General features: G+C 42.1%; 1 protein-coding gene across 1 annotated transcript in view; it reads left to right on the top strand.

The window, feature by feature from the left end:
• The window catches only part of FNDC3B (fibronectin type III domain containing 3B), a 184,409-nt gene that overhangs the window by 31,317 nt on the left and 131,646 nt on the right, over positions 1-21,446 (top strand). Inside the window, exons 2-3 of the mRNA XM_064721110.1 lie at positions 4,493-4,631; positions 12,323-12,398. Of these exons, the coding sequence (XP_064577180.1) occupies positions 4,521-4,631; positions 12,323-12,398 (187 nt within the window). The 5' untranslated portion in view covers positions 4,493-4,520. The remainder of the gene's footprint in view (positions 1-4,492; positions 4,632-12,322; positions 12,399-21,446) is intronic.

The raw sequence follows: 21,446 nt of genomic DNA, 5'->3' as shown, positions 1-21,446 counted from the left end.
AAGGAGCATTCCTGATTCAGAGCCTTCCTAGTGGGTTGTAGATCCATATTAAATTCTTAGTGTTTGGGAATATGTGTGTACAAATGAGACTGTGTATACATAATCTCCTTGTACTCGCAATTTTTTTTCCTAGTTATTTTTCTTTCTTATTCAAAAGGTTATTCAAAATTACTCTGGACAACCAGCCATTTCTTCAGCTATATAATAACCAGCAGTAACATGATTTGACATGTCAGACTTTGATAGGATTCTTCAATTGCACATATAATGTCCTGGAAAATAACAAATAATTTCAGGACTATTTCTCTTTATGGAAAAAGAATACGATATGCTGCAGGTAATAGCTTCTATGGGTAAGTGGTAAGGGGTTTTATTTGGTTTGTTTTTTTTTTTTCAGGCTGGAAAGAGAAAATTCTTCCATTTTAAGTTTATACTTGTGTGCGTTTCAAGTATTTTTTTTAATCAAGGCTAGGATTGAAGGTGGTGTAGTTCCTTACTCTTTTTGCAGTGTGTTCCCTTCTATTAAGGTAGAATACCCCTAAATATGCATTGCAGGAGTAAAATGTGTGTTTAGCACTGAATTTTAGTTGTATATTAAATGAATCTGGGTATGTGGCTCTACTTAGTATTGAAACTCTCTGTCCTTGCCGAAGTACAACTTCTGTAATTCCAGATGATTGCGATAAAAAAGCAGAACACTTTGTTCAGGAACTTTTAATGGTCTGCTGCAGGGAAATAAAAATCCAGTCTTTGCAAAGAACAGTCACAGGACTCAATACTCACAACTCCTGTCGCCTCTGCCAGGTTCTCTGCATTCGTCTGCCATAGCTGGAAGAGATTCTTTGGCTTTGTAGAATACAGAAGGTAGGAAGAAAATCACAGAAAGAAAAATGTTCTTGGCTTCCAGCCCTATAAATAAGCATGGGTGAAGAAACCTTCTAGGAAAAGTAGAATTGGGTATCTTGATGTGGTTCACTCTGCTTTAGGAATTTCAGGAAAACTGACGTAACCTGTTGGGTCACGTTGTTTGACCATACATGGACATTGGGTTTTAGATAGTTACACTTCATTCTTCTGTGTGTTTTAATTTTCTCTCTAGTGCCATGTGCAACTAATTTATGTATTACTAATTCACATATTGAATTAATTTAAGAAAATGGAGTCATCTCAGGGATCAGTAGAAGGCTGCAGTACTGAATTGAAAATCAAGTTTGCAGCAGTAACTTGCGGACATCAAACGATTTGGAAGTTTGGTTTGGGGACAGAGACATCAAACTTGGATGGGTGTTTCTTCCTTGCTCCACAGCAAAGTGGAAAGCTGTGATTTCCATATTCCTGCAGGAAGCTAGACAGAGAGATGCAGCCTCTCACTCCTTGTTGGCGTTGTTGTGACCTGTCCCAGCCAAACCTAGGGAATGTAGACGCACAGGAAATATCTTTTTAAAATTTAAATATAGTCAGCTTTCTAGACAAAACCCCAAATTTGAGTTAGTACCTGAAAAAAAGGGCTGTGGGTTAGTATTTGGCAGTTCATATTTTAGCTAAGGAAGAATTCTCATATCCTGGAATGTGACCTGGCTCTTTGAGCAGTGTCTGGTGTTTTCTTCTATCGATGTTCCCAGTTTGCAGGAAAAAAACCAAAATTTTATTCAGACCTCACTTTCTTTGTATTAATCAGCTTTGCATCCCCGGAGGGAGGAGGAGCAGTGGGCTTTAGGAGGGGTGTGAAAGCACAGCTAATAAATCTGTTTTAAGTAGGATGGGTGAGCAAATAAGCTCAAGAAGTGTGTGAGGCCCGTGTTTCCAAAGGGTTTGGCTTTGCAGTGAAGTCTGCCAGCCTCATGGTAGATGTCCTCACTCTGCCTGGAGTACATCTTTGTGAAATTCTGCCAAAAACTCCTGCCAGTGGCTGTTCCTTATAGCCAGCACTGCTGCTGGTGTCATCTCTGGTGGGGTCATACCAGACCTGACAAATAGAGGAAACCCTTTTTATTTATGTTTTCTTATTTTTTTGTTTTCTCCTTTCAAGTGAGGCAAGTGTAGACACGGCTGTAGTGACAAACCATTAATAAAGCAAAAGGAATGTAGCTGCAACACTTTAAATAATGACACGTAGCAAATAAATGTCAACATATCCGTTGTTGTGCCTGGAATGGAAATATTACTTGGAAAATATGTTGCTTCAAGCTACAGTATGGGTTTTTTTTCCTCAAGAAAATAGTATCAGTGTAATGTTTAAACTGTTAAAGCTTGGCTTTTGGATTCAGACTAAATGAACGTGTCATTTGTTTGGGGATTGGGGTTTTGTTTTATATGGGTTTAAAATGGTTTCTGTGAATGTTTTGTTCTTTACAAATGAACTTTAAATGTGAATATATACATTTGCACACAGGACAACTATAGATGCATAAATAACTGCATGTATAGCCAGAATATTTGGAGGTACAGCTGGCTATTGACTAAATCAGTCTGTTTCCTGAAAGCTGTTCATTCATGTGCTTTCTGGTGTTCATTATTGGGCTCTTTCAATCCTTTTCTTAATCCCAAGCAGTTAAGAAATGGCTCAAAACCTGACATATTCTCTTCTTCCTTGGTAAACAAACAGAACCCCCAAAAAGTGAAGTCACAGTGCCCTGCTCCCCCTCTTCCACCCCCAAATCCCAACACCTGTGAATTTTGTTGTTGGACTCGGATGTTTCTCACAATTAAAACCTGAAACTGTGGAGTAATGAGAAGCAAAAGCTTTAGGATGTACCATCCTAACAACAGCTGTGTCTCAGGCTTCTGGAGAACTTCTGTCCTGTAATTGAGTCTTGGATAAAAGGAGGGATTTAATTTGAAGGTGGATGAAAATACATTGCCTCTGTTTATGTCTTGGTGAAGTGACGATTAGAAAAGTGGTGTTTTCTCACAGATGAGAACAGTGGAAAGAGCTGTGAGAGTTGTGCTAAATTTGGTGCTGAGTTCAATTAAAATGCTGGTCTTGAGCTGTGTGGCTGGAGGTCACATTGCTGGGTTTGCACACCTTCTGGAGAACAAATGTACTTTCAGTCTTCTGGTTCCCCTTAGATGTGAAGGGGTCTGTTTGATAACAGTGAAAGGATAAGACACACGTGATTCAGTCTGTGTGGGCACTGCCATCACTTGTAAATCACACAAGTGCTTTTCCTCGGGAGCTGGAGGAGCTGCTCTTGGTCAGGCTGGTGTTTCTGAGCATGAGGCTGTGCAGGTGATGGGATTGCAGGGAGCTCTGGAAGATGAAAATGAAGGCAGTGTATTTCAACTAAAGTAATAATTTAGTTGTTGAACTAAAAAAGAAAAAGTCCAACAGTATTTGGGGCCAAGGAGATATAAGATATGCAGCATCCAGCATCCATGGAATGGGATGCTCCAGCCCTGGTGAGGCTGGCTCAGTCCTTCATCCCCTCTGAGGCAGTTGAGTTAAACTCCTGGTTTATGGCTCTCTAGTTGTGTCCCATGCTCTTTGCCAAGAATTCCTCTTTCTGTATTCTGGACTACTCTGACTGTCTTTTGCCAGCTGATCACCTCTGCTGCCACCTAAGTCACAGCAATTTTTTCTAACTTGAGTTTGGGATGTATATGAAATAGTTCAGGATGACATTGGGATTCTCTGGCAGGAGGTGTACTAAGGAGGCTGCTCACCCCTGGACATGTGAGGTTGCTTTGCTTTAGGAGCTGTTGTGCAGAAGTCTAGATAAGCTGTGTGATGAGATCATCCATGTTATTCACTAGAGCTGTGTTATTGCCCCATAAACCAGCATGATGATACCCTTAACACTGAGTTAAGGCTTGTTTTTATAGGGCAGCTTCTTGTGGCTTTACTGATGCTCATGTATCACATCAGTTAGCTGTGAGAGGGGGAGGCTGTGCTGGAAGTGATGTGTGATTTTTCACAAATCCTTACGTGATGTCTTCATTTTCTGTTGCCCTTCCTAGAACGGGGTGTTCAGAACATTGGGATGTGCTGTCCCTCCTGCTCCAGCAGAAGCCTTAATCCTTTTGGGTTGTGATTAAGTGGAAGTCAGGAGTCTGGTCTTTGTTTTGTAGTGGCAGTTCCCACTGTTTACAGGGCCCTAGAAAGAAAATAAAGGTGTTTGGCTTTGAAGTGTGGCTGTTGAGTGAAATTGCTGTAACATCTTAACCTGTCTGGGTAATTCCAAGAGCTGTGGCAGCAAGCAGGATGGTGATTTAAGAACAAAACTCTAAGTGTCTCAGAACCTGCCTATTTCAGCAGTGAAGGCTGAGGTTTATAACTGTGGGAAAGAGTGGAAATCTGGCTAGTTGGTTTTTGGAATTCTCACATGGAAACTTGACTTTCCATGCTCTTGATCTAACTGTTAAAACCTCCATTCAGAGCCTTGAGCTCCTGTTACAAAACCAGGGCTCCTGCTGAAGTTCCTGAATGGCAGAACGACCTTCTGAAGTGCAGCAGGGTTTCTGCAGGGTCTCTAACTGCTGCTTTCTCTTGCAGGAAGTCCGTTGAGGAAAATTCTCCATGAATGTACGTCACAATGATGATGACCGACCAAATCCCGCTGGAGCTGCCGCCGTTGCTGAACGGGGAGGTGGCCATGATGCCCCACATCGTGAATGGCGATGGATCTCAGCAGGTCAGAAACTGCCTGCCTTAAATTAACTTATTTCTGGGTCAGCAAGACATGTTCAGTATAGGGAAGGTGGTTTTCCATAGCACTAGGGAGTGCAGAGTGTTTCCTGGGATGTAGAAATCACTGAAAAGACTTAAAAAACAATGATTAAGGTGTACCGTTAAATTGAATGGTTTTGTTTGCATGTGTGTTCATTGAAGTAAAAATAGTGGAATTGAAACAGTGGCTATAAATGCTGCATATTTGAGGGCTTTGCAGGAAGTTAGTGTTATGATTTACTTGTGCTCACTCTTGTCCAGACATCTTACTAGCGTTTGTGGTGAGATTTTAAGATTTTAAAAATGCTGAGATGAGAAAAAAATGAAAGTAAGAAAATAAGTGGAGAATAGCAGTGATGTCTGATATTCTTTGCTTACCTCTCTATACCTTTCCCAGCAGGCCTGTGTGCTACCCTGTGCTTCATTGAAAGAAGCAGGTGTGAATTTTGAGTGGGTTTTTGAACAAAGGCAACTTTACAGTTGACTTTTTTTTTTTTTTTTGGGAGATCCTCTCTAATAAGCTTGATCAGAAGTGAGTGGAATGATCATAAGACCACAGCAATGCCTTGATGTCACCATACAGCCTGGAGGTTCAAGCTGGCTGGGTAGTAGGTTCCCAAATATGTCATCTGGGGTCAAGGAGTCTCTTTGGAGAACATCTGTCTACCCTGGCAATATTTTTGTGCTGCTCAATTTGGTTCTCCCCTTAACATAAGAAATTTCAGCCAAGTATTGTAACAAAGGTAGAAGCAAGCTGTCCTTCTTGAATCAATATAAGAGGTCATTTTGTTACTTCTTGTTCCCTGGATCATTTGTTCCTCCTGCCAAGCTGTGTTTTGAGTTAGACCAACCTCAAGAGGAAGAATAATTTCTGCTTTCCTGCTGAGCTTCTAAGTATTTTTAGTTATCTGAAATCTCATTATGATGTAGACTTTCATTGTTGTGATTAGTTTGGTTTTTAAGTCATTTTTGCCAAGTGTGCTTTGATTTGAAAAAAACCAGAAAGGAATGCTTTCAGTGGCTGTATTTACCAAATCCAATATTAGTACATTTAGATGAAGGAACAATCTTATTTGTACTAGAAAGGATAATTGTTCTTTAAGTACACACTTTCCTTCTTGCTGGAAACCACTTGCCAGGTCAGACTGTCCTGTCAGTGTGTCCTTCTGTATTCCAGAAAGAATAAGTGAAATCTTCTGAGCCCTGCTTTGAGATGATGCTCTAAGCCCAATCTTTCCATTTCCCCATCTTTGATGATTCAGCAGCTTGGCTTGGCAGATGCCTCTGTTGCCTTTAAAGTAATTTCTCAGCTAATGTTTTGCATTAAAAAGAGTTGCAGGTGCATTGGAAGCAGATTGCTTCTTGCTTTTGCTGTGTTATGCAAGCACCACTCAGTAGAACAGTTCTGGGCCAGGTCCCTCTACTTGTGTTTGCTGGATGATGCTCTTGGATCTCATCTCCTTATCTCTTGAAGTACCTGTAGCTGAAATACCAGTTTTCCATCAGACTTTTTAAGATTCTAGTCTGGATGTGCTCTTTTCTGTTGCAAAGCTTAACTACCTCTATACTTTGTCATTTTCATCCTACTCCTGAAGCTTTAGGTGATGTCTTTGCTTTTAAAAAGTACAGTTCTAGAGATGGAATGAAGTTGGAATAAATGCTTTATTTGATCTTTGCAAATGAACTATGTTAATTGCTCTTAACGTGGTTGTAATGTGGAAACAAGTGATTGTTGAAAGAGATTTATTTTAGGTACTTGTGAGGTGGGAAGAGGCTTCAGGACAGATTCACACAGGGATGACTTCCTTAAGAAAGATGGTTTATATGACTCCATAAATAGGTTCTAGCTTTAAGAAGACACCCATTTACAGGGTGTAATTACAGTCTCCATTAGGAGCTGGTGGTGAGAAGGCATCCTAGCAGAGCTGGGGGAGGATGAGGAGTGTGGGGTTTTGCAGGCTGCAGGTAGGTCAGTGCCCCGTGCTTTGGGGCTGACAGAATGGAGGTTCTGACGGAGAATGGAGGCTCTGGGCACCCTGAGTGTTGCTCACCCTCGTGTGTTACTGGATTTGTGGAGCCTCAGCTGTGCCAGCGCCACAGAGCTGCATCAGGAGCTGTGCCTGGAAATGCTGAGCTCCAGGGAAAAGCCTTTCCTCAAAAGACCCGTTCTTACACACAGAATAAAGCAGACTGGAGCTGGTGAAACACCTTGGCCTTGCCAGCAGCCAGCTGGAGAGTGATGCAAAAGGCAAATTTGCCAGTGAACAGGCCTGCAGTGTAAGGCAATTGCATGGGAACATTCCCTTTCTTTATCTTCCTGAGAGTGAGGCTGCAGAGCTGCACAAGGCAGGGCAAGGAATGTCTCTGCCTGCTTGACAGTAATCCCTCTCCTCTTGACTACCCAAAATGGCATTTCTAGCACTGACTTTTTTTTTCTTTTTAGTTTCCCACACTTTATTTCCACTACTGCCGACTGTGTTTAATGCTTTCATGTTGCTTCCAGAGCTGTTTCTGCTTCTAATCCACTTGTGACTCCTTAGGGGATTCAGGGAGCAATAATTAACCTTTTGGTCCAAGAATTTCAATGGTTTCCTGTAGGTACTCCACTACAAGCTCTAAAAAGCTTGGAGTATAAAGTGGAGGGGCAGCTAGCTGTGCTACAGCACATCTGTACAGAATGTTGGGCTAATTAATGGGGAAGTTTTATTTCAGCTTGGTTCACTCATTGCACCTGCAGAGGTACAGCAGGTTTTCTGCTTGCCTGCTCTTTGTGAAGCTGTGTTTACCTGCCCTGTGGTTTCACCACTTGGCTTGAGCTTAGGCACTGTGCATAGTGCTGTGTGTGCTTGTTCTTGTCTTTTAGGGTCACAGGCTCTAAATGAGGGGGACAAGAGTACAGCTGAATGAGGAACAAGATTTGGTGCTTTCCTGTGCACCTTGCAAACAACTGAAAGCACTTTAGCTGGGTTTTGTACTGAGCCACAGCATCTGAGCCGAGTGAATGAACTTGCTGCCAAAATTTAGTTACTTCTTTGTGGTTTCTCCATTTATTAATTTATTTTTACTGCTTCTTTGGTGTGTATGTTTTAAGGTTGGATAAATCGGGAGGTTCAGAATCTGCCACTTGCGGGTTTTGCTGTAAAGAGCACTCATGGTAAAATGACTGAATTGCTTCATGCCTCTCTTAATACCATTAATACCTCTGTTTTTTGTCCAGTCAAAAAAAAAAAGGTTTTTTTCAGACACAATTGAAGTATTCATTTTTAAAAATCAGCTTTATTGTTTAAGATGTAGCATGTTCCCTGATTTTTCTTACTGAAGAGATGCTGGAAGTGTTTACCCTACCTGCTCTGTGTGTCTGAGGGATGTATTCCTGAGAAGAAGAGTATTGCACACAGAATGCTGTGACTTCCCTGGTCCTTCCTGTGGGATGTACCTGGAAATTTATTGGGGCACAGTCTTTTAAAGTAGCTAACAGAATAGATGCAAGTGATTGTTTTGTTTTTCTATGTTTTGTTGTTTATTTTCTTTTCCTAAAAGATGCAATGCATTCCATAAGTTATGTGGTGTAAAAACCGTAATTACAATAAATTTTAATGGTTTAAAGCATTTGTGAGGAACCTGTGGCTGGATCCCAGGTGTTGCCTATGATGTTGTGATGGGGAGCTGTATGAAGCATGATATATCTCATGGAAGGGAAAATTCTTCACACGGGAAAATGTTTAATTTGGAGTTTGAATGAGCCCTGCAAGCTGCTCTTTGGCCTTAGTGAGGAAAATGTTCTCATAAGGGGGAAATACTAGGTGAGCTCTGGGGCTGAATAGCATCACATGGATTCAGGTGAATGTCATCTGACTGTGAGAGGCCACAGAGCAGGTGGGGGATGAGGGCCTGACTTGAGTGTCAGTTTTCTGCTGTCGGCTCAAAATCTTGCATAAGTAAACGAGTAGTGTACAAAAGAGATAATAGTGTATGCCCTTGGTCCTTATCAGGTTGCATTTTGCCATTGTGTAAGCGTTTCCCCACAGTATTTGTAGTTTTATATCATGTGTTGGTTTGGATGGAAGGGACATTAAAGCCCATCTCTCTCCATCCCCTGCCATGACAGGGACACCTTCCACTATCCCAGGCTGCTCCAAGCCCTGTCCACCCTGTCCATGGACACTTCCAGGGATCCAGGGGCATCCACAGCTTCTCTGTTCCAGGGCCTCCCCACCCTCTTAGTAAAGAAATTTCTCTCTGATATCTAATCCAAAACTTCCCGTAGTCAGTTTATTTATTTGTGAACCTGAGTTTATGCCTGCATTGGCTTTGTGGGCACTTCTTTAGCCTCTTCCCCTGCTTCCCCTGGCCATGTGAGTTGGATATTGGGAGCAAGGGAGGCACGAGTGACACGTGCTTGGCTCGTCATGCAAACTTAGTCTGGACATACTCTGTGGGATTACAAATATTTATAGTAGCTATGCAACTCAGTAACATTCATCACTCAACAAACATGACTTTCAATAAAATAGAATGACATTCTTAAATGCAAAATAAGTGCAAAAAGAGCTTTATAGAGATAATAAGGTTTCTCTGAGGATGCAGCAGGTACGGCTGGGCCTCAGCACCAAGTGGATTAAACTGCTGAGTTAAACATCAGAGTACTTCTTAGGGGAAAGAAAAATCCTTTGGGATTGTGCTGCTGCCGCCCTGCTCCCAGCTGTCCTGTGTTCCAGCTTTTTGGATGGGAGGAGGCCAAGGACTGGAAGTGGGCTGGGGTGACCTTGGACATGAGACCACACCCTGAGATGCTGCCAGCCAGCACTGAGGGCTCCAAGTGACCCTTCAAGTTCTCTTCTGTTGCCATCTCATAATTGTGCATACTGGGGATGATGAATATTGGAAGAGGCATAGCACAATTAAAGATCATCTGGGTTTGTTTTCATTAAAATAGAGATGTTATCTTTACACTTTTTTTTTATTGCTTTCCTCAGATTTTTTAATTAAAAGCTTTAGAAATGAGGCTTCTCCTGAAGATCCCTTGTGTGAAAGGAAAGGGGGGGAAGCTGTGTTCCAGGCTGCAGAATATGGTTTTGTTGTTTATGAGGAGCTGGGGAAAAATAAATCACTGAATTAGTTTTATATACTTAGTGTGTATAAACAAAAGAAGTTGCAGTGTGCCTTGACATTATTTGTCCCAGGCAACTGGGACAAGTCAGGGGTGTTGGCTGGAAGGTGCCCTATATATAAAATACTCAACATGTGCTGGCTTTAATGGTTTGGCCTCATTCCTGCATCTCTTTGGTCAGTGCTGTGCAGCTGTGAGCTCTGGGGGCTGTGTGCAGCATGGGGGGACTGGGTGGTGGGATGGGTTGTGGGGAGCACCCCAGTACTCCAATTTTGGGAAAAGAGGAGCTGGGGATGGGTTGCAGCCTCTGGAAGGATCGTGCCTGAGGAGCATGGTTGCTGCTCCTGGGTCTGAGGCCACTTTGCTTTCATGTCCTCCCTCTGTGCCCAGCCCTTGCTCCGCTGTTGACCCACGTCAGTCACACCTTGGCTATTCCTGTTTGCTCTTGATATTGCTGCCTTCCCCCAGCAACAGCCTGTAAATGTTTTCTTGGCCTCCAAAGGTGGCTGATTTGAGCATCTGTCAGTAAGGAGTTATTTCCGTATCTATAACATTTTAATAGAAGCTATTGTAGATAAGTGCCAGGCTCTGCCCACAGGCTCTGATGGGGGGACAAAGCTGTGTGGCTGCTGCTCTACAGGAAACAAATTTGTTACTGGAACAATTTGTTTGTCTTTAAAGCCCCTTAAGGATGATGCTGCTTCATTTTGACCATCAAAAGCAACAGGTGTGAATGGGAATATCACCTTTTTTAATGCAGAACCACAGGGAATTATTGTAAAGGGACAACTGCAGGTGTGCTGATGTGGACACTTGTGCTGGTGATGGATTCCTGGGACAGCAATCTGTAAATTTTCTGATAACTCTGGGGTAGGCACATACCTTAGGTAGGGAGAGGAATCTGTCTGTCCTGCTTTAGGGGAAGGATGCAGCTTTACATGCATAGGGCATCAGTCATAGGTAGAGTCTGTGTTTTGAGGAGCTGGACCAAGTTCTTCCAAGTTGTAAAGGTCTTCTGATTTGTATTAATCCAATTTGTTAGTAAATAACCCGGTGTTAGTTTAGACACATAATGCAGGTGAGCTGATGAAATATTTCTGATTCTTGGCCTCTTTGAGTTCTGGTCTCTTGTTGATTGGTTGTTTTGGGTTTTTTATTAAGCTGGATGACATTGCTTTGCTCTGCACATCTTTTTGACCTGCTGCCCATGTCCTGTGGTGGATAATTCACGCCTATTCATAGCAGAAGAGCACTTAAATGCTGTCACTTAAATGTTGATTGTTTGGAGATTAGGGATGGAATGGCTTTGTGCCTTTTATCTTTTCTGAACCATTTATTGTGCTGTGTGCTGGACCAGATCCACTCTGATCAGTGCTCCCTGAGAAATGATTGTTCCAGACAACATAATGGCTTTCATATGTCATTTTCTGATTTCCAGCTTGAGCTTTAAAAATGTTGGTGAAATAATGGGTTTCTGTAGGATTACTGTAATTCAAAAGGTCATCTAGGTAATAATTATCTTATGCATTTGGCTTAAGGAATTCAGAAACACAACATGAATTCAAATTCTCTCTTTGCAGATTGAATGATTGAATTCTGCATGCAGATGTCCCAGAATATAAAGACCAGACCTAAATTTAGACAGAGCTTTCACAAAAAAATGTAGATTAATTTTGGTACAAATTAAAAATTTAATTTATATCTTGATTGAACTTCTGACAAAGCAGTTAGCAGAAGTGTGTTTAAAGTATTTTAGTGAAAGCTTCATGAGCAGCAAGGTGGGATAAATGGTCTCTAGTCCTCAGTGACCCTGTCAATTTAAGAAAGGATTCTAAATCGCAGGTTTTAAACCCATTGTTCCAGATACCTGCAAATTTATAAAGATGATACAACATACTATGAACTGGATTATTTTGGTGCTTCCTGGTCCTTGTTTTATCCCATCATCTGCAGGATTCAGCAATGGGAGACTGGGATTATAGTTTTATTGTTTTAAAAAATATTTTATTTGTTAATAAATAGTTTATTACTGGTTCTGCGTGCAACTGTTAACTATGTGTGTGCCTATGGGTTTTGGTTAACTGAGATCTGTTACATGCAAGACTGAAATATAAATTGTTGAAAACATAATGGATCAAATCTCCAGAGCAAAAAACTTGTATTCCTGTGAATTTGCAACCCCGTTATGGGTTGGTGCTGCATGTTGGAGTTAGTGAACTCTCTGTTCTCGTGTGCCAGTGGTCTGAAGGTTTATGTCCTTAGCTACTGGCATCTGGCTAAGTTAGACACACCCCAAGATTTTGGTGTGGGACTCAAAGCCATAATTCTCACCTGTATGCAATTAGTTACATCTACATTTCTGCTCCTAAAATGTAGGTGGGTTTCAGATCTCTGCCTGCTCCTGCAGTCTGGGGTGTGATTGTTCCAGGCTGTGCCCTCCCTGCTTCACCACCCATTTCAGAAAAAGGATAGCACAGTCACTGTTTCAGGGAGATTTCAATTTTTGGACATCACAGTGAAACAAATGTTTATTTTTCTTTCTGCAGGTCTTTTTGGTTCAAGTTAATCCAGGTGAAACCTTTACAATAAGGGCTGAGGATGGAACCCTCCAGTGCATCCAAGGTAAGAGGATGCACAAACACATGGATATCATTGCTTTGCTTCATGGAATACCTGTTCTGCTCCATCTCCAAAAATGTGGTTTGCAGCTCTGAGAATGCACTGAAGCACTGGGGAGTGAGAACTGCAGACGTGGCTGCTCTCTGTATTCTAGGAGCTCAGTATCTCAGAATGAGTCATGCGTTTCTTGGAAGTCCAGGAGGATTTCTCTCTTCTGTTATTTATCAGGCCCATCTTGCAGCCTCTTTGCATCTTCTCTGTGACACCCCCTCCATTTAAGCACTGGAGGAGTGGGTGGTTCTTGCCTGAAGTTCCATCCCCATGGAAATGATGAATTAATAGTTGTTTGAGATAGACGTTACAGAAGCTTCCCTGAGCACCATCCAGGGTTATTTGGTCTTGATGAGCAATAATAACAGCAATTTAAAGCTGCTTGTTGAGATTTATAGCCAACATGCTGTGTGGTAAGAAATTGGTCCATGTGGCAGTTAACAGAGGAATAAAGCTGGCTACTCCTTTTATTTGAGAAGAATGCTTTATTCTGGCTTAGTACATGAAAGATTTCCATTACAAATATAATTATGACCCCATTTATTTATATTTTAGTCCATACTCAAAGTGGTGTTCAGACAGTGTATTTAAATGAAGGCAACTTGAAGCCTCATGGTTCTGTATTCCCAGTAATTTAACATGTTTATGCCAGTGGGACTTGTTTGGTACTCATCAGCAGTCTTTCATAAAATTGGTTTAGAATTTCTAGCATAAGATTGTCTCCTTTTATTTGCTATAGCTGCAGAATTGACTGCCAAAGCTCATGTTTATTTGTATACACCCTTTCAGTTTGGCCTGAAAATTCTTGATACTCTTTTCAAGCTAAAGATTCTGATCCTACTTTATTGTAAAGTATTTTTATTGCTGAACTAAGGACATGCTTCAGACACAGGAAAACACCTGACTGTGGTGTTAGTGTGGTTTTTTTTTTCTTTTGGTAAAGCAGGTCTTACCATGCAGTTGTGGAACTTGATAGTGATCTACTGCAGAAGATCTGTTGTAATCAGCCTGCAAATATACTAAGATTTGGATTTGTGACAGTTCTGGTTTTGTGCTCTGAGGTTGTTATAGAAGACAGGCTTATTTTGTGTGCAGTGTTTTTGGAAATTACACACCCCCTTGTTCCACAAAACTTAGTGTCTTTTTTTTTTTTTCCCCCCTGTGACAGTTTTTGGTGTGTTTAAAGGTTATGGAGTGTTTGGTGTGTTTAAAGGTTATAAATGTTTGGTATGTTTAAAGGTGAATGTATTCCCTGTACATAGGGCAGCACCCAGACAATAATGTTGCATTTTCCAGTGCTCCCACACTGCTCTATGATTAGCAGGATAAGGAATAATTTTAGCAGTGTGTTAAGGCAGCATGAAAGTCTCTTTTTGGGCAGTGCCTCTCAGCTGGTAGCTCCCTGTGGAATAGATGATACTTGCTTTTTCCTTACTGCCACGTACTCAGGGTTATGACATCAGATGTGCTGCTGAATGTTCAGAGTGTGAAGGATGGCTTTATTACAAATTGGGTGATTCTCCTGAGTGCAGGGAGTGAACACTGTTAATAAAAACTGGAGATGTCAGGCTTGGTAACACTGAATTCTTCAGGATATACGAAAGCTCTTCCCATGTGACTGTTCTGCAGGGACAGCTAACTTTGCTTATGTAGAATAATTTTTTTTTTACTTTTTTGCGTATGATTTTTTGAGCAGTATGAAATCTTCAGGTTGTGCTCCTGGAGCCAGTTCTGGAAGATCTGTGTCCAGAACCCTGTTTGGCTCCACAGCTGTGGTGTATGTGTATGTGCTTTAGAGTCTGAGGCAAAACCAACAGAGGAGGTGATGACTTAGTGAATCTTCATTTGTCTTACCGAGGTTGGAAAAAAGACACTTGCATGAGTAAAACCTCTGTGGAATATCCTCTGTTTTAAACACCCTGAAGTGTAATTAGGCACTAATTGAGTAATCACTGTTTTAAGCCAGAAAGAACAGATGCACATTTGAATGTTTCTGACGTTTTGGAGTGGTGGAGAAATCTCAAATACTAAAACTTCTTCCAGTTCCTCGAGGTTGCAGCAGTAAGATAATCAGTGGAAACTTAAAGAGAATAATAACCTCTAATTAATAAAAAACAGGAATAAATATGTATTTTTAGCTGAGGATGCAAGGTGTTGCAGCAAGTGCTTTCTTCATTCATGTTTTTTTTTTTTAATATACTTGTTTAATACAATGATTTATAAGCCCTGTAGTTCTATACATAGATCTATACAATGATGTATAGATCCCTGTAGTTGTGGACCTGGATTAGGCAGCTCTTGGAAATGATGGTGGCTGGGAGAAGTTCAGTGGGCATGGAGAGGGTCTGTGATTTCCTTGAGAAGACAGATTTAAAGAGAAAATAAATAAAAAAACCCCACAATAAATCTGGTCTTCTGGAGAAATCCTGCCCTTGAGTGCACAGCCCACGTGGTGAGTTGTTTAGGGAAGCATCTGAACAGTTCCAGGTGCTCTCAGCAGGAGTTGTGTTGTTGTCTGACTTCCTCAGGATTTGCCTTCTCCATCCCACGTGATGGCAGAGATGCTGTGCTCTGTGACTTTTGTAGCCATTATAACAACAGCCAAATAAAGGAATAAAGAAAAGGAATGTCGGGGATTAATTGAGATTAATATTTTAGTAGTTGCTAGAAGCTGACCCAAGACCTGGGGCTGCCTGTGTGGAGGGGAGGCACGAGGTGCTGCCCAGCTGAGCTGTGCAACGCCCCAGGCCTTGCTGCATGCTGGGGCTGCCCACCTGGCCTGTGGGATGGGGTGGAAGCATAAAGCACATCCTTTATTTGTTGGGAGTTTGGCTGGCTAAGGACTGGAAAAGTACAAAACCGTGGCTAATTCCAAGTCCTGCACCTGCATAGATAGCATGTCCTTGAGGCCTAGCTGTAGTAGGATAACAAACAGTGAAAGAGACATGAAAAAAGAGAGATGTAACCCCTAAGGAATGAGGAAGAGTTCATGGTATAGTTTAACCAATAGATTGCTTGGCTTACAGAATATTCATAAGCTTATTATTTGCTGTATAAGTGTTTGATACTTTCTTCAATAAACTGGACCTGAAGGACCTGAGGGACCGGGACCGGACCGGACCTGAGGAACCTGTGATGAACCACCTGGTGTCCTGGTCCCCTTCCTTCGACATTTATTCATGTGTGATTCCAGTCTTTGTTCCTTTCAGTCCATGGGGGCGTTAATGACAAATCTCTGGTGTGCTTCCTTTGGGATTTCCCTGCACACCCAGAATGAGCTGGGGGCTCTGCCTGCAAAGCTGCCCCTCTGGGATCCCCTTAGGATCTCCATCCAGTGCCTTTGCAGGATGGAACATGTGTATGTGCTCTGTCATCAGTATTTTAAAAGCTGCTCTTTCCAGAAAGTTTGACAGGTATTAAATACTTCATAAATGTGTCGATACTTTGAATGCTTCATTTCCTTTTCGCATATTCCCATTTTATTTGTCAAAAAATCAGGGCTTGGCTGTTGCTAGCTCTGCAAGAAAAGGACAAGGGCAGGGCATATCCTCAGCCATTTCTTTACTCAGCTGTTAACTGTGGACCTTGTATTTCCTTTGTATGAAAGATTGCTTCTAGCTAGTGCTTTGTGGTAACCACAATAAATGAAATATGGAGCAGGGTGAGAGCTTGGATCTGGTAGGAATTGAAACAGACCCCTGTATTTAAAAAAAAAAAAAAATTATTCTGCTTTTTAAATTTCAAAATAAATAGATCTCATGTGAAACTGGCATGTTCAGGAAACTCACATTTCCCTAGTGGCTGATTAAATATAAGTTTTTTAGCCAATATCTTAAGATCTTTGGTAGGAACTTTCGTTGCTGCCTGAGAGTTTTGTCATTCACACTTGAAAAATTCAGTGTTTGTGCATAGTTTGGGGCAGTGAAGCTGTTCTTGAGAATCTGTTCAGAGCCTTTCACTCCTGGAAGGCAATCATGCCAAGCTGTCACACCCCCTGTGGTAGGAATAACATGGGCACAACGATTGTTCTGGTGCCACCTGACCTTGCTTGTCACCCACATGTTGAAAATATGTGTACCGAGTATGCAGGCTGCATAAAGCTTCTATCCATTGATCACACAGAATTGCCCAATTACTGCTAAATGTCCTTTTTATTGCTATCCATGTAAATGGTCCTCAAGCTGGATCTCATTTTCTGCCACAAACCAAACTGAATTTTCTGTGTGCATGTAAAGCTGCAAAAAAGGCTGTAAGAAGGTAGGAGAGCAGGTAGCAGGAAAGCAGCTTTTGGAATAAAAAATTGAATTGCTGGTAAATTCTGCCAAACCCATGCTCCTGGAAATGATCTCTTGAAACTTACCTCTTTGTCCTTGTATGCCAGCACAAGGTTTGGAATAGTGAAGAACAAAATTTGCCTGAAAAGAAAGCAAATATGCAAAAGGGTTAAAAGTTCTGCTTCAGTTCTGGCCTGGAGCAGGGGGAATTCACCCTTGCATAGGGTGAGCAAGGCTCTGCATTAAACTGGCTTTTGTGATTTATTCAAGGACAAGGTACAGATGTGCAATGACATGGAGGGGTGTAGTCATGTTGGAGCATAAATATCTGTGTTGTAGACAAGGACCTGAATTGCTTTTGGGTGGTTGCATTTTGATATGAAAACAGGATAAAAACATAGACAGTTTACTAATACTGATATTTGTTTCAAGGGATGTTTTCAAGTGTTTTGCCATTGGGGCTTGAACTTGAAGTCTTTGCTGCTTCTTATCTTGTAAAACAAAGAATGCAAGAATTCAATTTCACTGCTGCTTTTTCTGTGTCTCTAAAAGTGAGCAACTCAAGAAAAAGACCAGAAGTATGCAAAAAATTTAGCAGTGGTTTCTCAAATGAAAGATTTCCTGGAATTATTATTCCCTTAATTTGGTGGGTGGGTGTGGTTTGGTGTGGTAGTGCAAAGGAATGGATAATATTAAAGGCTTAACAGCTGTATATTTGTGTAGGAAGACAGTGTGTGTCAGTGAAATAAGGCTGCTAGTACAGTCCAAGCAAACCAAACAAAGTGTGTATTTTCTTTTTCCTCTACGGTATGAGGTTGGAAATGAGGAAGTGAGTCAGTTTCTTGCAGGGGAGGAAAGAGTTGAAAATAGATGGGACTCAGTGTGAGCGAGTGAGTGGTACCTGTGGGGTGTTACTGGGTGGGGACAGAGGCACCGGTATGAGAGTGGTGATGGGCACATAAAAGGGAACAGATGGATCACAGAATCCCAGATTGGTTTGGGTTGGAAGGGGCCTTAAAGATCATCTCATTCCAACCACACCTTCCACTATCCCTGGTTACTCCAAGCTCTGCCCAGCCTGGCCCTGGACATTTGCAGGGATGGTGCAGTCACAGCTGCTCTGGACAACCTGTTTGTCTATTAACACCTTCACATAAAGAATTTCTTCCTCTTATCTAATGTGCCTTCTTTTTGATTAAAACCTTGTACTGTAATTCCATAACCTTGTTCAAAGACCCTCTCCAGCTCTTTTTGAGCCCCTTTAGGCACTGGAAGGGGCTCTGATGTCTCCTCATGGCCTTCTCCAAGGCTGAAGAGCTCCACTCTCAGCCTGTCTCCACAGCTGCCTTGCCATCATCTTCCTGACCCTCCTCTGGACTCTGTCCAACAGTTGCACTTTCTTTTCACATTGGGAACCCAGAGCTGGATGCAGCACTCCAGGTGAGGTCTCAGGAGAGCAGAGTAGAGGGGGAGCATCACCTCCCTTGATGTGCTGATCACACTTCTGGATGTCACAGCAGAGGCTGGGGAGGAGAGCAGCCTGAGGAGACACAACAGAAAGGTGCAGGCTCAGGTAGCTGGCTGTGTTCCCAGTGCTGCCAGTCCATCAGCAGCTGGGAGCACCTGCTCCATCACTCTGCAGGGGCAGAGGCAGATGCTGGGCTGTTCGTCAGTGGACCTGGCCTGGTTTCACTCTGAGATGAAAGAGCAGCAGCACCTGAAGTCCTGCTGCTTTGTAGAGGCTTGAGAAAGCTGGAGATACTTTAATAAAGAGCAGCTGGTGAAATCTGCAGGGCAGGCACTGCCTGTGTGCTGGGGAGATCCAGAGGCTGGAGTTGGAGTCCCTTTGGTTCAGTACCTGCTTCTATCCAGAGCATCACCTGAATTATCAGAATTTGGTTACATTTTAAGAAATACATTTGTGATGGTATTCTTAGTGTGCTGCAAAGCACTGCATTGATCAGAACAATGTTTCTTTTGCTCTGACAAATTTATTATCCTTTCTCACCTGTATCTGCTGGTGGTTGGGAGCTGCTTGTGGTCCTGGGGAAAGGCTCTGGGGACATCAGCCAGGGTGCAAGGCAGCAGGACAGGAGGGACGTGCCTGGCTGTGGCAGGGGAGGGAGGGGTGAAGTGCTGGGTGAGCTCTGGTTCTGTCTCTCCTCGTTTCTGCAGAGTGTTTCAGCTCTTTCCACCTACGTGCTGGTTCCAGGGGATGGAAAACTCCCTGTAGGAAATGCAGCTTCGGTTCAGACTGTTTTGGTCATTAGGGCTTGCAGCAGAGCAGTCTGTGTGGTGGTGTTTTACAGCATAGCTCTTGGCATTAAACAGCTTTTGTTTACACTTTGTTTATTAAGCTTTGGCTCAGTTTCTTTCTGTTTACCAGCAAGGGCCCTTTTCACCCTATTAAGTTTTAAAGCATAACTCTTACTCCTCATTTGCATCACTTTACTTTGACTCCTGGTACTTGGTGTCTAGATTTAGTTTTTGATGGAAAAGCCGGGCCTGCAGTACCCATTGCTCTCCTGTAGCACAAACAAGTTTTTGATTTATCAAATTTCTTTCTGTTAATGGACAAATGAGGAAATATCTGCATAAACATCTTCCAGAGCAAAGCTATGATTGAGAATAACTGAGAAGAATCTCATGTCAGTGTCTAATCAGCTTCTGTATTGACCAAAATATTTTTTAATATCTATAACAGAGTCAGTATTATCCTTTAGAGGCATTGTCACCATCTTCTGGGTTTGGTCACTTGAGTGTTTCAGCAAACTGAGCACAGGCATGTCCCCAGGCCTGGGATCAGCTGTGCCTTTCCTGTTGGGATGTTACCCATGGTGCACTCCATAGCTGTAAACCACCAGCTGTTAATCATATAATCATAACAGGCACTGGTAATCTGTTTTCACATTGCCCAGCTAGAAAATACCAGAATTTGCAGAGGAACCTTTCATCCTCTGTGTTATTTCTGATGTTTTTGGTGCCTGTCAGAGAAAGGCTCTTTGCCCTTTTAGTTTTTGGTCACCTTAGAAAACTGTGGTGTGATGTGTCCTTTATTCCTTTCATGTGCAATAAACAACTGTAAGGCTTTCATATCTTTGTGAAAAGATGAAATGTTGAAATCTAAGAGAGGGCAAAGAGCTGCTAACCTGGAGTAGGTTTTTCCCATGTTATTGTCAGTGAGATCACCCCACCATTCCCCACTCATCTCATGGTTTTATTTTTTTAGCACACCACAATCAAGTATAGGAAGCCATGTGAGAAGCCAAGAGTAAACAATGGGATGCTTTGTTTACTGTGTGAATAATCTTAGCTTCTCCATTTTAAATCCGATAATGCTAAGAATAATTATGGAAATTTATTTTGCATGTGTGTGATTAAATCTTGAACCAGATGCACCTGCACTTGTAGCTTTGCTGGGAGGAATATCTGGTTCTTTACAGTTGGTAGCTGTTATTTGTTATAGCTCCCCTGACACAAGACAAAAGGAAAAAGAATCTTGGCATGTCGTTAAATTTTGATTTGGCTTAATCTTTCCAAATGCTAAATTGTGACTGTTTTGTAGTACACTGAGAGAAAGGGAGAGTAATACAGCTAAGGTGGAGATGGTTTGGAAATTCTGTGGAACGTGGAAACCAAGGATTTCTTGAGACCTATGCTGGAGGGATGGCCAGAGGCTCTCCCAGCCCTGCAGCCTGGTCCCTGGGGAAGCCACTGCCCTGGCCAGGCTGGCATGGAGCTGGCAGCCAGTGCTGTGTCCTGCTGACGTGGCCTCAGGGCACGGGAGCCCTGCAGGGGGAGAAGGGCAGGAAAAATAAATGAAGATTTGAACCTTTCTGGTTTGTACATATGTAAAAACCAGTCATCCTGCTTCCCAGCACAACAGCACCCAGATGAGCAGAGATGCAGTTCTTGAAGCTTGTCCTTTGCTGAAATGGAGATATTTTTGTGTATTTTTTTGGAATGGCTAAGGATCTGCTGATGGGAAATGCGTTGATCTCTAGAATTAGGACAGCAGACTTTAAAGACAACTGTTAGAACATACAGTCTGGGCTGTAATTTCAGACTTTTTTTGGGTTTGTAAATATGCAGGGCTTGTGTTTGGGGTTTGTGTCTGTCCTTATTTTCTTTGTGTATGTGTGTGTGTGTTTATATATATATATGTATATGTCTGACAGAATCAGGAATCGTGGTCCATCCAAGGGCCCTTGTTAAGGCTGTCTTGTACCAGCATTCTATCAATTTTTGAGTTTCCCAATATCTCTGGATCTCTACTCAAAACACAGGGAATCTTGTGAGTGTGCAGGTATCTGCAGGAATGCTGAAGTTGTGTCAGCCCTGCCAAATGCAGCTGATCCCCCTGGTATGGACCCAGTGCATTCCAGTCAGTGGTGGCAGGGTTTTCAAGTCCAAGATCCACAGGCTACAGACATTGCAAACCCATTAGTCAATGCTTTTAATCTTTTTACAGTGTATTAGTGCAGCTATAGTTCTGAATTAGTAAGGCAGTTGTAGTCAGTTTTCCAAATCTGAAGTAATTATATTTATTGGCCAGAAGAATCATCAAATTATTTCATTATCCTTATTAAATTCCTCTACTCCTCATCACAAGCAAATATTTCGTTTCCCATGCTTTTTATTCTTTAATGTCTGTGATTCTGGTTCATGTTTGTTGTTCATGGAGATGTGGATTAGGGATGGGGATGAAGCACATTGTAATTTAGAG

The sequence above is a fragment of the Zonotrichia leucophrys genome, chromosome 9, assembly GCF_028769735.1.
Source record: "Zonotrichia leucophrys gambelii isolate GWCS_2022_RI chromosome 9, RI_Zleu_2.0, whole genome shotgun sequence".
Classification (NCBI taxonomy): domain Eukaryota; kingdom Metazoa; phylum Chordata; class Aves; order Passeriformes; family Passerellidae; genus Zonotrichia; species Zonotrichia leucophrys.
Note: the sequence above shows the minus strand (reverse complement) of the source record. Positions and strands in the feature narration are given on the sequence as shown.